Here is a 17,053-nt window from a genome sequence, read left to right as displayed (position 1 = left end):
TGGAAGTACTATTTGGCACCAGTACTTTAATACAGACAGTGGCTTCACTATTAACCACCTAGAATGGTGGTACATTCAGGGTTAACATTGGTGTTTTCCTCTTGAATGGTACAGCCTGTTTGACATACCAGGCACGTACCTATGGTACTAAGGGGACTGGTGACACTGCTCTCCCACTAAATGAACAGCCTGCTGGTGGTGCCAGACAGGTTACAGTACAATGATCAGCCTACTAACACTCTCCAGCAGTGGGAGACATGACTGCTGTTTAAAACTTAAATCTGCCCCCCGACATGTTTCGCCAGTAACACTGGCTTCCTCAGGGGTAACTTTGCTGCCCGTTACCCCTGAGGAAGCCAGTGTTACTGGCGAAACATGTCGGGGGGCAGATTTAAGTTTTAAACAGCAGTCATGTCTCCCACTGCTGGAGAGTGTTAGTAGGCTGATCATTGTACTGTAACCTGTCTGGCACCACCAGCAGGCTGTTCATTTAGTGGGAGAGCAGTGTCACCAGTCCCCTTAGTACCATAGGTACGTGCCTGGTATGTCAAACAGGCTGTACCATTCAAGAGGAAAACACCAATGTTAACCCTGAATGTACCACCATTCTAGGTGGTTAATAGTGAAGCCACTGTCTGTATTAAAGTACTGGTGCCAAATAGTACTTCCATTTGAGTAGTGGGGTGATGAAACAAATCCCCCCCCCCCTCCCCTTAGAAATAAAGGGCAACAATTTGGATAGTCAGATAGGTCACCAGCACCTGCGGACGTGGCAAACACACACCCTGGCATTAATAAACAGGGGTGGGTTTAACATATTTTTCTTGATCCACTTAGTGGGATTGAGGCATCACTCTCCCACTATGGTTTCTGGACCGACAGTCCAGTAGAATCTTACTGGTACAATATATGCGGGACGTGGTGGCACTGCATTCTCCTCTGCTCTTCACGCATTTTGGAGCAAGCGATTATATGCATCGCCTCCTACCGGCCACATCCATCGTCTCTCACAGTGGGTCGCGTGACTGTGTTTTTAACACTTTAGTAGGCTATTCTGTTTGTGTGTCTGTGTCCCATCACATGTGAATCACATATATCAGTGACACTTTTTAATGAACTAAACAATAAAAGTGAAGTATTAAATTTGTACTTGGGCCAAGATCGGTTGTTATTGCCTGTGTAGGCATTTGTAAATAAAGATATGAAGTGGGGAGACACAAACACAGGCAACAGTTCACACACACACGATCTCAGCCAGCACACAGCCCCAAGCAACCAGCATACACAGGTGTCAGCCTGCAGCCAGTACACGAGAGGGCATGCAGCCAGCCTGCATGGCCACAACTGTCACAGTGAACAGCACTACGATAGTGGCAGTGGACTTGTGAGACTGGGAAAGGTGTGGAGCCATTAATGATGATTGGTAGGTCGGGTGACGAGTGAGATGGGGAAAGGATATGAATTCAATTTCATCCATGTTGAGTTTTAGGCTACTGTCACACCAATTTTCTGAAACACTGGGATGGCCATTCTGGCAGACAAGCAAAACATCGGCCAGACATAAACTGCAGCATGCAGCGGTTTGTGTCCGGCCAGTTCTCTGCTTGTCTGCCGAAATGCATGCGGATCATTGCTGGACCCCATTATACTTAATGGGGCCGGCGGACATCCGTCCACATCCAGCAGCGCCGGATCTGGAGAATTCCGGCAGACTGTTCAAGCAAAGATATCTGGAGATATGAAAGTAGCCTTAAAGCAAGAGAAGAAGAAGGAAGATATAGCTGATAGACATGGACAGCAGGGAGGAAATATTTGGACCACAGAAGTAAATTTGAGTGTCATTAGCGGAGAAGTGCTACTGAAAGCCATAGACTCATAAACTGTCCTAGGCTGAAAGTATGCATGGAGAAGAATAGGGGTCCCAGGAGAGCTTTGAGGCACAACAACTGAAAGGGCAAGATGAGGAGGTGGACATGTGGTATAAAAATGGGGGACATTGATCCAACAGCTCAGCAATTAGAGAGATATCACTCCTATATTTGCTCAGTAAAAAGGAGATAGGAAAATGGGCTGTCTATATCAGAGAACTCTTCTAAAGGTTTATTTGCGGTATACTCTCACAATCAGTAGAAAAAAGGGGCCAAAGCACAATCTTATAGTGTAGCTCAGTCTAATTCAGTCTATGGTGTACCACCTTTATCCTACTAATATTCAGTGGGGGTCCTAGAAATCAGACCTACCATTTTGCATATTAAAGGCTTATGACCAGCCCCATATTTTGCTTTAACACAATTTTAACATTTTGTCACTAGATACTTTTATTTTCTCATTCATGCTTATTTCCAGCAGAAAGATCAATGTATTCACAATTGATTTCATATGTCAAGGTGTTGGGTGAAGAAAACACCTACATTTCCATTTAGAAGATGATTTTGTAGGTTCCACTTCAGTCTGTTTTAATTAGCTAAATCCAGTTTAATTAGATAAAGGAAGACATTTTAGTGACTGGATTTGACAATAGCTGATTAGCTATGTCTTATAATTTAATTTTGTTTCAGTTATAACTTTAAGTGAAAGTGAAATGTAGTGTGAATGTCAAGTTACATATAATGCTCATCAGAACTATAAATTATTTTAACAAATGAAGTATGTCTTGCTCATTTTGGAGTATGGTAAAGATTAAGTTGGTGCAGGAATTACTTTACAAATATTAAGAGGACATTGCATATTAAACACACACTTTTTAGTTTGGTTGATTGAATCTTATCTCATCTAGGGCTGCAGTATGAAATCTCAACCTGCACAGTGAGATTCCACATTGCATAGACACATTTAGGGGACCATACACCCCTTTCAGCTGTATTTTTTAGTATGAAGAGGTGAGAAAACAAGAATAATTGGACATGTTAAAATCCAGTGAGCTCTTAGGCCTCTTCCTAGTCTAGTGATGTCACATTCATTGGTCACAAGGCCTACATAAGTGCAGCTCGGTCCCATTCAAGTGAATTATCCTAAACTGCAATACTAAGCACAGCCACTATACAATGTACAGCACTGTGCTTGACTTGTGGGGGTTTTGGGAATCAGACCTCCACCAATCCTGAGGATAGATCATCTTTATTGAACTCCCCCCAAAAACTTTAATATAATGTAATATGTTTTTATTTCCTTTTTTTTTTATCAGGGCGGAGGAGTTTCAGGGCCACGGGTAAGTACATTGGTTCTGAAATAATTTCAAGAAACAGTATCATAAATAAAATACTGTATACCGCTAAGTAATTTAGCTTCTAGATACAAATACGGTTTTCAAACATTTTAATATATTGAATTTAAATCCTATTACATCTCGTACATTTAGCTGACTGCATATACATCATCAACACTTGGTTGCTACCTTCCTGTAGATGATAATGTATGTGATTTTCTGCTGCATGGTATTATGCCAGAATGAGTCTTTTTCATAGTTTAAGCGTAGTAATAATCTGTCATGTAGCACTGTGGTATACCATTCCACTGTTTAAACTGAAGATTTTATTACTATTTTCAGTCTTCATTTTGGACATATTTTGGAAAGCTTTATGGGCAATCAGCCATAAATAGTTGTGTTCTCCCTTTGAGAACTTTGCTGCTTTACTGCTGTTTTACCAGTAATTGTAATATACCAATGTATGAATAAACAGTATATCAATAGTACTACAAACAACAACAACAATATGTGCATCAACAGATAAAAATAAAATATATCTTTATGAATGCAAACATAGGAAAAGTGAGATTTAAAACTTTTTTTGGTTTAAATGCTTTAATAATTGGAGTACACGTGGATGTTATGTATGGACAGCTACCTAGGTCATGAAGTTCTATTTCTAATTCTCATTACAGGGATCACCTGGTCCCTCTGGGCTTCCAGGAGAATTGGGTCGGTCGGGTCCAGTGGTAAGAATCCCCAGATGTATCTGATATTATTGATTAGTCCGAATCTGAGACTTCCATTTTTTTCGTTGTTCTGCTCCTCTACGGAACAAAGGAAATCAATAGCAGTGACGTGAACTGACTGTAATATTTCAGTGAAGCTGAGTCAAAGTTTATTCACACCTTCAACTCATTTGAATAGCAAATATGCATTGTTCCATGAATTACAATACACATGTACATGGGACGTGGTTAGTTCAGTTACTGTGACAATCATTTTAGGTTTATTTTGTAAAACTTTTGATGGCCAACACCACATAGAGACATAATAGGTGACATCAGAGCAATGTGCTGCAGATTATCTCAACAAAACTGAGAGAACTACCATTGTCATGCTACAAAACAGAAACAATAGCAAAAAGGTTTAGCTAAATTACTAATCAAACTGATGTAAATTAAGGCCCATTCGCACTACTCAATTGCAGTTCAGATCTTGTATTATCATTAACAAAACTGCAAAATAGAACATAAAACTTTAAATTCTGAATGAAGTTGCAATGAAGAAACCCACTCCTACCTGAGACCATTACTAGTTCTTTTTAAGGCACATAATTTCCCAAATTATTTTTCAGTGCATCATGGTCCCTTTGTAGTATTCTTAGGCCCCTTTCACACGGGCGAGTTTTCCGTGCGGGTGCGATGCGTGCGGTGAACGCATTGCACCCGCACTGAATCCTGACCCATTCATTTCTATGGGGCTGTGCACACGAGCAGTGATTTTCACGCATCACTTATGCGTTGCGTGAAAATCGCAGCATGCTCCTCTTTGTGCGTTTTTCACGTAACGCAGGCCCTATAGAAATGAATGGGGTTGCGTGAAAATCGCATGCATCCGCAAGCAAGTGCGGATGCGGTGCGATTTTCACGCATGGGTTCTAGGTGACAGTCTATTCACTGTATTATTTTCCCTTATAACATGGTTATAAGGGAAAATAATAGCATTCTGAATACAGAATGCTTAGTATAATAGTGCTGGAAGGGTTAAAAATAATAAAAAAGTTAACTCACCTTCTCCTCTTGTTCGCGTAGAGGCCGGTCTGTTCTTTAGCTGTGGCTGAAGGACCTTTGATGACGTCAGATCACATGCTCCATCACCATGGTGATGGAGCATGTGATTGGAGCATGTGATCTGACATCACCTCAGGTCATTCAGTCCACAGCTAAAGAACAGACCGGGATCTACGCTAACAAGAGGAGAAGGTGAGTTAACTTTTTTATTATTTTTAACCCTTCCAGCGCTATTGTACTAAGCATTCTGTATTCAGAATGCTATTATTTTCCCTTATAACCATGTTATAAGGGAAAATAATACAATCTTCAGAACATCAATCCCGAGCCCGAACTTCTGTGAAGAAGTTCGGGTTTGGGTACCAAACATGCGCGATTTTTCTCACGCGAGTGCAAAACGCATGACAATGTTTTGCACTCGCGCGGAAAAATTGTGCATTTTCCCGCAACGCACCCGCCTCTTATCCGGGCAAAAAACATGACGCCTGTGTGAAAGAGGCCTTAAGGTGGTAAAACACATTAGACATGAGCAGGTGGATAGTTACCCACCAGTTGAACAATCATCTTGTGAAGGAACATTTTGCAAACAAAGTCATACACATTTTAGTCCATATACGTTCAATGAAACCAGGCAATGGACCAACGATCTTTCTGGGAATGTCTTTTCCAAGATTGATCTTTTATTCACAAACAATCTTTCTTTAAATGAAAGACTTTTAGTCCGACTACTGGACAAAAATTTTAAACATAGTTTACTTTTTTTCAGATGATGGTGGTCTGTCATCAGTTGACTAAAACAATTGTTGTTACATTTCACACAATGAATAATCGTTACAATTTGAATTTGTCCATTTTGATCAACTTTAGACTAACGTGTATGGGTACTTTTGACCCCTTTTGCTTTTGTGGTTCATCTTCCCTTTCGTTCCACATTATCCTTTGGGACATTTATCCTGGCCTCCTTTCATAATACACCATGCCCTTTTTGAAGCACATCTCCTTCCCTACCATCTGCATAATGGCTTATTTCAAAGTGGCACAGAGAAGCCATGCAGGTAGCAAACCTATTCGGAATCACAGGAGGTCTGGATGCTCTACATTAATAGTTAGTTAAGCAGGTTATCAGTAGAGATGAGCGAATTTTTTAAAAGTTCGATTTAGCTGATTCGACGAATTTTACAAAAAAATTAGCTTTGTGACTAATTACTTCGTCACGAAGCGCATTTTTTTTGTAAGTAGTGGATGCAGTGACAGGGAACTGCGATAGCACCCCCCCCGTCATTGTACCCGTCAGATGCCGCGTTCATACATGATCCCAGCATCTGAGTGTAAAAACAGTGTGAAATTAAAATTTAAAAAAATTAAACCGTGTCCATTTGCTTATGACGGGCTGGCTGCCGCCATCTTGCTTTGAGATCTGGCCTGACAAGAGATTACGTCATCACGCCGGCCGATATGATGACATCATATGTCGCCAAGCGCAGGATTTTTTCCGAAATCGTCAATCAAGATGGCGGCAAGAAGGAGGTAAGAATGAATTTTTTTGTTTTTTTATACTATTTCAGGTTAAATTAATTCGCTTACACGAAGCATGAGAAAATTCGGCTTCGAGGCGGATCGAATTTATCTTGAAATTCAGATCTAATTCCACTTCTTGGGATTCAATTCGCTCATCTCTAGTTATTAGGCTGAATAAACTTTGTTGTTAGCAATATTGTAGATTTCGTTTGCAGTATCACCCCATATTATTATCAGGACACAAAATGGAGGTAGTGTTTGACATCTGGACATTTGTGGCACTGAAGACCCACTGAAGACGCCCTGCAAATGCCACTGGTTGTCAATGTAAAAACTACTATAGCACACAAAAGTATATAATAAAAACGTATTCCCACTGTTAGTCAATTCTAGAGTGTTACATTACTTTCTGGATAATTGTTGTGTGTAAAGGTGCCGATGATCACCAGTGGTTCTTCATCAGGCGAAAGCATTGCTGGTGTGTTCAGCAAAATCCTCATTTCTGGGCAGCAAATTATGCCATCTGAACACGGATCTACTGCCCAGAAACAATGATTCTCTATGAGGATGATTGATTGCTGCCCTATGCTCATCCCTATACAGTGGAGGTAATATCTGCATGTAAATACAGCTTTTACCTCCTCTGACGAACAAGCAGTTATTGGGAGCAGTTTACTCCCAATTATTGCCTGCTGTGTTGGCCCATATAAAGCAGCCTTCACTTACTTCCCCTTACTTCTCTGTAGTAAGCTTATCTCTATGCACATCACTTTATCAAGGGCACTCAATTACATTCCAGCTACAAATACTGTAGCCATGGGAGCAATTGTTGTAAAATAAATGATAGAACTGATGCACTTGTTAATAAAGTGATCTGCTTAGAAAATGTAACCTATTGACATTACAAGCACAACCCGAATGCCCACAAAGGATATTTTCAAGGCAGCATTGAGCTATTGATTAAGTAGTTCAATATAAACTCAGACTAAACATGGCCAAGAACATCAATGTGTCTAGAAAGACTGACAATTTTGCAAGTAGGCAACATTTCAGATTACAACTTCCCCAAAAGGTAAGTGGAAAACATCAGAAATCACAGGATTGCTCATTGACAAGTGCTGTCATTCCTAAATAGAATCCCCTTCGCGGGTGTTCGCCACCAAAACGCTGAATTAAAACTGTCTTCTAATGCATTTTCAATTAGAGGTTGTCTCTATAAAATTGATTCTGAAATGAAAATACCTTTTTGTGACACACACAAATATATTTTGTAATAAATCCAAATCTTGACAGATTTGATTTTTAAATTACTTGCAATATTTATCTCCCCAAGAGAAGCAATTTTCATTTACTCTTTCATTCAGTATGGCATAATAGTGGGCTGAAAATTTCACGGTGACTTTAGAAGTGCAGAAGTTTTGTTGACATAAATTTGATTAGTCATTTGTTCATGGTGAACTTGATGTTTAAAGGTTAAAGGGGTTTTCCTAGTGTTTAATACTGATGACCTATCCTCATGGTAGGTCATCAGTATGTGATCAGTGGGGGTCTGATGCCCAGCACCCACTGTCGATCAGCTGTTTGAAGATGCCGTGGCATGCAGATTAAGAAGCATAACTCCATCCAATGGATATCGGCTGTGCTTGGTATTGCAGCTCAGCCCCGTTCACTTTAATGGGAGTGAGCTGTGCCTAAGGCATGTGACCAATATACTGTATGGGATGTCTGTGGCCTTCAAACAGCTGATCGACGTTGGACCCTCACCGATCAGATACTGATGACCTATCCTGAGAATAGGTCATCAGTATTAAACACTTGGTCAACCCTTTTAGATTATAAGTACAATGAGTTTACTTCATTGCACTTAACCTTCTAAAGAGTGAATGTTTATAGAAAACCTGTTGTATCTACATTTTTAAGATTCTTTGTACTTCTCACTATTGAACAAAAAATAAAATCTTGGTATTTTTACACAGAACAGTGAATCTCTTGAGACCTAGCACTTACTTCCCCAAACCTTGCCTAGTGCTTTATCCCTGCTGTAAATAATCTTTCAGATGAAAATGACGATAAAAATGACTGAATGTGTAACTTCATGTTTCCTTTAGGGTGATGCTGGTGGACGAGGACTTCCAGGACCACCAGGGCCACCGGGACCACCAGTAAGTAGTCATTAAGCGCAAAACAATGTAATCATTACAATTGTAAATTCTTTATTGATTTATAAAAAAATTTAAACTCCAATGTGAGTTGTTTCATTGCAATATCTTCAGGTCTAGATGGAAGCACACCAAAGATTCTATTGCAAAATATGCCTTTTTGACATGACCACCAAAAATTGCACAAAAATTTTCTTTTATGAGAGTAGTATACAGAATGCTGGTCACATCGTTTAATGCAGTCAGCAAACATGTACAGTACACAGGGAAACACGCAAAGATGAAACACCCCAAAATCGTGTCATCTGTCACATAGCTGCATACTCTAGTGGAATTATTATGTGATTTTTTTCAGTATTTCCAATTATCTGGAAAGGATTGTCCTAGTAACTGTAATATTTAAACTGAACATCCAAACAGTAAGCTCCAGTGGTCTAACTGTGTCTTCCTAATTCATCCTACCAGTGATTTATAACACATGATAAGATCTTTAGGTTCATAGTAGCTTCAGAGCCACAGGTTGAACACTGCAGTACAGCATAGCATACTGTATTGTATCCTACTCAGACCCATCTCCTCAGTCCCCAGCATAGCTCCACTCTCCTCAGCCTCCTAGGTGGCTTCTCCCTCATCAGATGCATCCTCAGAACCATTTCCAATGTCCACAGGATGGATCCCTTCTCCTTCATAGTCCTCAGCATAACTCCAAGTCTCCTAATTAGACCCATTTCCTCAGTCCCCAGCATGGCTCCACTCTCCTCAGCCTCCAGCATAGCTTCTCTCTCATCAGACAATCTTAAGACCATCTCCTTTGTCCCTTGTATGGCTCCATTCTCCTTTTCATCCCCCAGCATGGCTTACCTCTCCTAAGTCCCATCCTCAAATCCATGTTCTCTGTCCCCAGCATCACTCCACTCTCCTTCTCAGTCCCCAGCATAGCTCTATTCTCATTGAGACGTTTTCTGGAAAGGTTTCACTATATTGCTAGGAATAGTATTTTGATCATTATTTGACTATTATAAATGTGTACAGTTTATTGTATCTGCTGGTAATACTCATTCACAGACATGTTTATCAAGAATAGTATCAGGCATCAGTCTGTTTGATGATTACAACCAACAAATGGTTTTGTGGTCAACCACAGATAAAGGTAGCAGAGAATTGTACATATTGGCATATAGTTATCTTACATTTTCCAGCATATGTAATTGACTAGATCACCATCCAAATATTCTAATGTGGGAAAATATCAGTAGAATATGTATTCTGTACCTCTGAGATCTGAATTTTTTATGCCAATGTAAATGAAACCTCATATTGTTATTTTGCCACATTTTCTGAGTAATATCAACAAAACTATGACCTCCTGCTACCCAGTGGTTGGAGAGAAAAAGTTTTAAGACCTAATGTGTCTGTACATGAAGGCATTTTCTTTTCTTCAGAATTTCAATTACAATTGATTTCCTTGTGTTTTCTGATGTGATGTGTTTCTGACTGACTACAGAAAACGTCTATTTTTGTTTTCAACAGGGGACAGTTGCTCTGCCCGAAGGAGATCCCCTGGTGAGCTCTGCGTGAAAAGCATTAACAGTTGTAGCCATGTTCTTTCAATTTGTTATTTATCAAAACTGTGATTTTATTTCCAGTGCCCTAATTCATGCCCACCAGGCCGTCCAGGATATCCAGGTTTGGCTGGAATGAAGGTAAAGCAATGGTTCTGGAATAGTGTCTTCAATTTGTAAAGTTACAAATTAAAGAGTAATGTGAATGAACATGCTTTGCAGAAGGATATTTCTATTCCTTGCTCTAAAAATTTAGCATTTTAGGGATGTTGACAATGAAAAGCAACTGTACCCAAAAATGCTGGAGAACATAATAATAAAGATACAAAGATGGCCAAATTGATGCTAATAAAAATGTACCTTTCTGCTCATATTTGAAGATACATACCCAAAACAAAAGGTCATGTACTACAGTACACAAACCTCTAAGATGTAATCTGGAGTTAAATGTATTGGGAGTCAGACAGTTGAAAATGTATTTGGAGGTGAAAACTCACTTCCTGATGGTTAGGTGAGGTGGCAAATTATTGGGGTCTTTTCACACAGTGTCTTACCATATGCACCCTGAAAGCATCTGGGACGTACATTAAACAGACCCACAGGCCCCATTATGCCAGTGGAGGCTGAACAGTGTTCTTTGGAGTTTCGATTGGCGGTAACTACTGAGGTTTCCATTTTTTTTTACTGCCTAAAATAACTCAGCAGACTGCCCTATTCCATAAAAGGTACTGTATCCAGTAAAAACGGAATACCACGAAGGACATTTAACAAGGATTTCTATGGGTGACAGATGCCACTCAGTGGCAACCATTAAATGCATGCAACCAAGGTTTTCATTGATGGAGACCTTGGACACTCACTGCTAATGCATTGTGAAAAACCCTTAGTGGTTTGTAGTAGAACTCATCAACTCAATAATTGGTGGTTATAGTATATGTGCCCAAACAGATTAATGTTGTAGGGCAGAGGGTGAAAGTATATTCATTTACAAAATAGTAGGTCACCTATGAATTTAAAGAGAACAAGAAAGAAAACAAGTGTACATTTATTTTACTCTTAAATAGTGCCAATGTGCTCCATAGTATTGTAATAAGCATGGTGGCAGTTGAAAATTTAAACTGAGTGTGTGCAGCCACTTCACTGAGGTGGACAAGAAATAAGGAAAATAACAAACAGCAGGTGGTGCTATACAGATACATTTTATTGAATAGCTCAGTTGCTGTACTAAATTTCTAATTACTTGCGATTACAAAAGTATTCAGATCCAGGTGCTGGTTTGAAAAATGTATAATGTGTTTCTTGGCACAAACCCTTTAAAGTAAAGATGACCGGTAGATACATACAATAGGTGGAAGTTGGAGACGACAAATTGAGAAAGGGTGGCAGAGGATACAAATGAGGCACGTTTCTTAAGGCTGAGGGATGGGAGAGAGGAGTGAGTAAGCCACATCAATCTGTGATCAATGCTGTGAGACATTTAGGACCTGATGATAAAGCTATCCTGGTTTCAAGTTATTATACAGTACAAGCCTAGATGATAAAAACTTAGCTTCTTCTCCACTGAATCTAAAACAACGTGTAGATCTTTTTTAGTAAAAAGAAAAACAAGAATAGCAGAACCTAGCTGACCTATGGAATATGCTTATTGCGCTTCTGTCTGATATATAATATTAATATTGTCTAATACATGTTTGATAGGAAGACATTTACCTTTGGGACTTCTTTGATGTATTCTTGCTTGTTACTTGACAAAATAGTTGGATTCTGAGAAGGGAAGAACTTGCATAACGTGAAGGTCAAATACTTGCTTATAACGATTTATTTGAACCTTCATAATTATGTTTAAGTGTATTGTGTTCCTGATTTTAGGGCCACAAAGGTGTCAAGGGAGAAGCTGGCGAACCAGGAAAACAAGGTCATAAGGTAATAACTAATTGTATGGAATTTTAGGTTATATGGTTACGTAGAAGTTTTAGTTTTCAGATCCAGTAAATTATTAAACAACATTTTATTTGGAAGGGTGAAACATATGAAATTTTACAAGAACTTTATGGTTTGTATACAATTCTACAATGCTGTTTATTATAGTCATAGGATATAAAATTTATAAAAGAGGCCTACAAATGTACTGTATCTCATATTATTGCATTGCACATTGACAAATTGTGTCCTGCAGTGCATAACCCCCCTGCATTTTTACATTAGATCCTATTAATTTATTAGCCTGGAATATAATAATCTTAGCTGTATTGATGCATTATTATAAGGAAGCTGGCAGAATATGTGCATTGTACTGATCTAAAGGCACTATTACACCATTAGATAACGCTCGTTAGCGATGACTGCTGCCAATTACCTGATGAATGAGCAAACTGTCGTTCATCTGGTAATTGGGATCTTTTAACAATTAAAAAAATCCTTGTTTGTCGGCGGCAGATCATGCCATAAAAATGGCGCTCTGCTGCCGACAAACAATGATAAGTATAGGGACGAGCAATGGCATTAACGATCGCTCTTCCCTTACTGCTTGTAATAGTAGTGGTTTCCTCCTCTAGCAAGCAAGGGAAGGAATGCTTCCCTTCTGACAATCGTCTGGCTGAACTGTTAGTGTAATAGTACCAATTGTCAATGGCGTCTAATTTATCATTGGTTTAATGGAGTTAATCTATATATTTTTTAGAATAGTTATTTAAAAAAATACTTTTCACTTTGATTCTAACTTGGTATATTATTGTTCTATTCCAGGGAGAAGAAGGTGAACAAGGAGAAATTGGTGAAATTGGTTCCCAAGGACCTCCAGTAATGCTCTTTTATTTTGAAAGATGTTTATTTGAGATATATATATATTGTGGGGATTTGCTCTGGTAGGCAGGCGGACGTAGTACAGAGTCAAACACCAGTTTGTAAAGCAAAACTTCTGTCTTTATTCACACATAAGGCAAAAACAAAACTAAACTTTGCAGTCTTGGTGTTAGTTCACACAATGAAAAGTCCACAGAACAAAAAATCACCTTGTTGGCAGTTCTATCTAGGTCCACAGCAGGCTTTAGGATTCCTGTTTCCCCAGCGTGCGGCTCTCAGCCCTCCAGCATGGCACAAAGCCTCAGATCCCAAAAACAGAGACTCAGCTGCTGAGCCCAGCTGCCTATTAAAAGACAGCCAGGTGCTGCCAAAACCCGGACCGGCATTTAAACTCCAGTCCGGTATTTGACCTCACCTGGGTTGAAACCAGCCCAGCCGCACATCTTGGGAGGAAAATACCTGCCTTCCAAGACAAAACCCCTTGTGTATGTGTATATATATATATATATATATATATATATATATATGATTTCACAATCCATACTTGATTTATAGTACACACTTCCAGTATTATGATGTATAACTAGTTGCCAAATGAGAGGGGGTAGAGTAGGACTAGGTTAACTTGCACTTCATAGCATGTGACTAATACTGACAAGGCTCCTGAGAACTTCAACTGACCCAATCCAAAAAGCCACACAATCCTGCTTTTCTTTCAAGGAATAAGAACTTGTATAATATTCTAAACACAACCATTTTTACCATGTAACCAATACATGATTCATAGAAAGGCACTTTTCATGGCTAAATAAGCAATTTATATTTTGTATATTTAATATATACATTAATAAACAATTGTATTTGCACATATTTAAAATATATCCATTACAATGTGATCTACATGATAGCTATGCTTCTTTTAGGGACCACAAGGCTTAAGAGGAATTACTGGCATAATCGGACTAAAAGGAAGCAAGGTAAGTTTTGATATCATTGACAAACTGAAGCCCGATCACTTTAAGAAAATTCAGACAAGAAGGTTGTTGTTCCACTAAGGAGAAGATTTATTTTCATTATAAGAGAATTTACATATTTATAGCAGATTTGCCAGCCTAATATGCTCCACTACGGTAAGGGCCTCTTATTACAGGTGCAGGTCTGTATTGGTCATAGACCAAAACAAATTCTACTGTTTGGCTAATAGGAAAATAACAAAAAGGCTTTGAAAAAGACATTCCTAATCTATCAGGGTGTAATTCAGCCCTTTAACTTTAAATGGCAATGGGTAGCAACTGTTAAAACAATGTGTAATTAATGAAAGGGGAAGGTTAAAACCTCAATTAAGCTGCAATATTTGGCCTTTATATCTCAGAAACAGTGAAAGGGTGGACTGGGAGTTTAAAGTGGCCTTGAAAAAAATAAAAATAAAAGTGGCCCCATTTTGTAGGGAGGTCCAAATTAACAGAAGGAGGGGCAACACAAGTAGGTGAGGTCAACAATACCATAGTGCAAAATACCATCCCAGCCGAATCAAATAACACAGTGTAGCACAATATACTGCCCCAAAAGCTGTTCCTCTGTGGTGGCCATCTATAGCTACCATCTTGCAGATCTTTCCCTTCTACCTTATGTCTGTGTAGGATCCACTCCTGGTTTTGGCTCACAATCACTGATGGAAATCACTGACTAAACACTGACTGTGTGAATGAAGCCTTAGCTTCCCACTTCTTTATAACAATGGAAAAAAAACCATCGACAAATTGGTCCGTTGGGATTGTCTCTAGCATAAAACCCCTTTAAAGTGATCACTAGGCAGACTAAATTTTGATTAGCTAGCAACCTTTAATGAACCAGACAATTGCACATTGCAAACATGTTATTGTCATACATTGTCATGTACAATTAAAAAGTATAAAAAAGTAGCTTGGCAAATAATTTCCAAAGATCGAATAATCTGAGAGGATCATGTCTGTCTTAGCTATTGCACTTTTAATTCTGGTTTCAACATTTTAAACCTTTTCTCTATATAAAATGTGGAAAGTGAAAAGGCCACAACAGATTAGTAATAGTATTGCACTGACCAATCTTTGCTGAAGCACTATGGATAGCAGTGGGATAATAACTATCAGACTTTTAATTGTATTTATTACTAATAGACTTTTAATTGTATTTATTACAAACTATATTATATTTTGTTAATGTTTATCTGCTTTTCAGGGTGCTCGTGCAGTTGACGGAGAGCCTGGTCCTCGAGGGGTTGCTGGAGCTGCTGTAAGTTCTTGTGTTCTTTTACGTACCCCTTTGTGCAGTAACTCTCTTGATGTCTTTGTTTTACCACTTCATAGAAACACCTTCATAGATTATTCAATGTTAAAGTGTATATGTTCCAGTATATATACTGGATCACGATATATAATATAGAAGGTCAGATCAGACATTCAAACATTTTAAGATAACCAAAGTTCTAAAATTATAGTTTTAGTACCCTTTCATGTTATCATAAAACTATACATTTCTGTGATAAATAACCCCCAAAGTACTTACATTAAAATAAAACCTGTAAAATCTACCATCTGTTTTGTATAAATAAGATTATCTGCAGAAATACATACATATTTTCTATTATTTTCAGGGTGACCAAGGTCAGAGAGGCTCACTAGGAGAAGCTGGACCAAAAGGCGATAGGGTAAGTATATTGTTACTATAGTTATTATACATTGGTACCAAAAAAAGGCAAAAGTCCATTAAAATAATAATATTCACAGAATACTTTTATAATTTTTTTAAGATTTGTTAATATCATCCTAAGATATTACAGTTTTTTTCCAAGTCCAAAATGTTTACAAGTCTTATAATTAGAGATGAGCGAATCAAAGTTGCCGAAGTGGAATTCAATCCAAATTTCTGGAAAAATCTGAAATTTCCTCACGCTTCGTGGTAACGAATTAAATTTTTTCCTAAAATGGTTGCTGCACGTGTTAGGACATGAAGCTAGGAACTCTGGTAATGAGGGATCACCCACAATGCCATGCATGCAGCCAATCAGCAGCCAGCCAGCCCTGTGATGTCACAGCCCTATAAATAGCCTCAGCCATCTTGGATTCAGCCATTTTCCAGTGTACTTAGTGCAGGGAGAGACGTCAGCAGGCGCTAGGGACAGTGGTAGAAAAGATTTCAAAACTTTTATTTTTCTGAATAGAAGTTCAGGGAAAAGATAGGGAGGAATCATTCCACAGTATTGAAGCAGAACAGGGTTCATTAAGGGAGTTTACAGCAATCCTATTACACCTTGCTGCACTGCCTTGGATCCAAATTGCTGTTATACAGCTCTGTAATTCCAGCAAACCGTTCTTGTTATAGGGGTCCAAGTGCTGTTTGATCTAGCCATTAACAGGGTTTATTACAAGGAAATATTTATATGTCTGATTTTCCCTTGTGCGGTGCAGTTATATGTTCTAAAGCATTCTTTGGCTTGTATTAGTGGGAAAAAACGCTTATTAGCCGTTGTGTGGTGAAGTGAGAAAATTACAGCCCTTTTTGCGTGTATTAGTGGCAAAAAAATATATGTTATTTTCCGTTCAGCGGTGCAGTTATATGTTCTAAAGCCTTTTGTATAAGCAGAAAAAAGTAAGGGCCTATTTGCCGTTCAGCAGTGCAGTTATATGTTCTAAAGCCTCTTTTTGGCATGTATTAGTGGCAAAAAATATATATATTATTTGCCGTTCAGCGGTGCCGTTATATGTTCTAAAGCCTTTTTTGGTGTGTATTAGTGGCAAAAAAATATATATTATTTGCCGTTCAGCGGTGTAGTCATATGTTCTAAAGCCTTTTGTGGCATGTATTAGTGGCAAAAAAGATATATTATTTACCGTTCAGCTGTGCAGTATATGTTCTAAAGCTTTTTGTGCCATGTATACGTGGAAAAAAATAAGGGCCTATTTGCTGTTCAGCGGTGCAGTTATATGTTCTAAAGCCTTTTCTGGCGTGTATTAGTGGCAAAAAAAATATATATTTGCCATTCAGCGGTGCAGT

General features: G+C 38.6%; 1 protein-coding gene across 1 annotated transcript in view; it reads left to right on the top strand.

Moving 5' to 3' along the window:
* LOC122935352 (collagen alpha-1(IX) chain-like) overlaps positions 1-17,053 on the top strand; it is a 115,672-nt gene that overhangs the window by 27,468 nt on the left and 71,151 nt on the right. Inside the window, exons 9-18 of the mRNA XM_044291117.1 lie at positions 3,185-3,208; positions 3,883-3,936; positions 8,607-8,660; positions 10,188-10,220; positions 10,304-10,360; positions 12,089-12,142; positions 12,965-13,018; positions 13,945-13,998; positions 15,239-15,292; positions 15,654-15,707. Of these exons, the coding sequence (XP_044147052.1) occupies positions 3,185-3,208; positions 3,883-3,936; positions 8,607-8,660; positions 10,188-10,220; positions 10,304-10,360; positions 12,089-12,142; positions 12,965-13,018; positions 13,945-13,998; positions 15,239-15,292; positions 15,654-15,707 (492 nt within the window). The remainder of the gene's footprint in view (positions 1-3,184; positions 3,209-3,882; positions 3,937-8,606; positions 8,661-10,187; positions 10,221-10,303; positions 10,361-12,088; positions 12,143-12,964; positions 13,019-13,944; positions 13,999-15,238; positions 15,293-15,653; positions 15,708-17,053) is intronic.

Source organism: Bufo gargarizans, chromosome 4, assembly GCF_014858855.1.
Source record: "Bufo gargarizans isolate SCDJY-AF-19 chromosome 4, ASM1485885v1, whole genome shotgun sequence".
NCBI lineage: Eukaryota > Metazoa > Chordata > Amphibia > Anura > Bufonidae > Bufo > Bufo gargarizans.
Note: the sequence above shows the minus strand (reverse complement) of the source record. Positions and strands in the feature narration are given on the sequence as shown.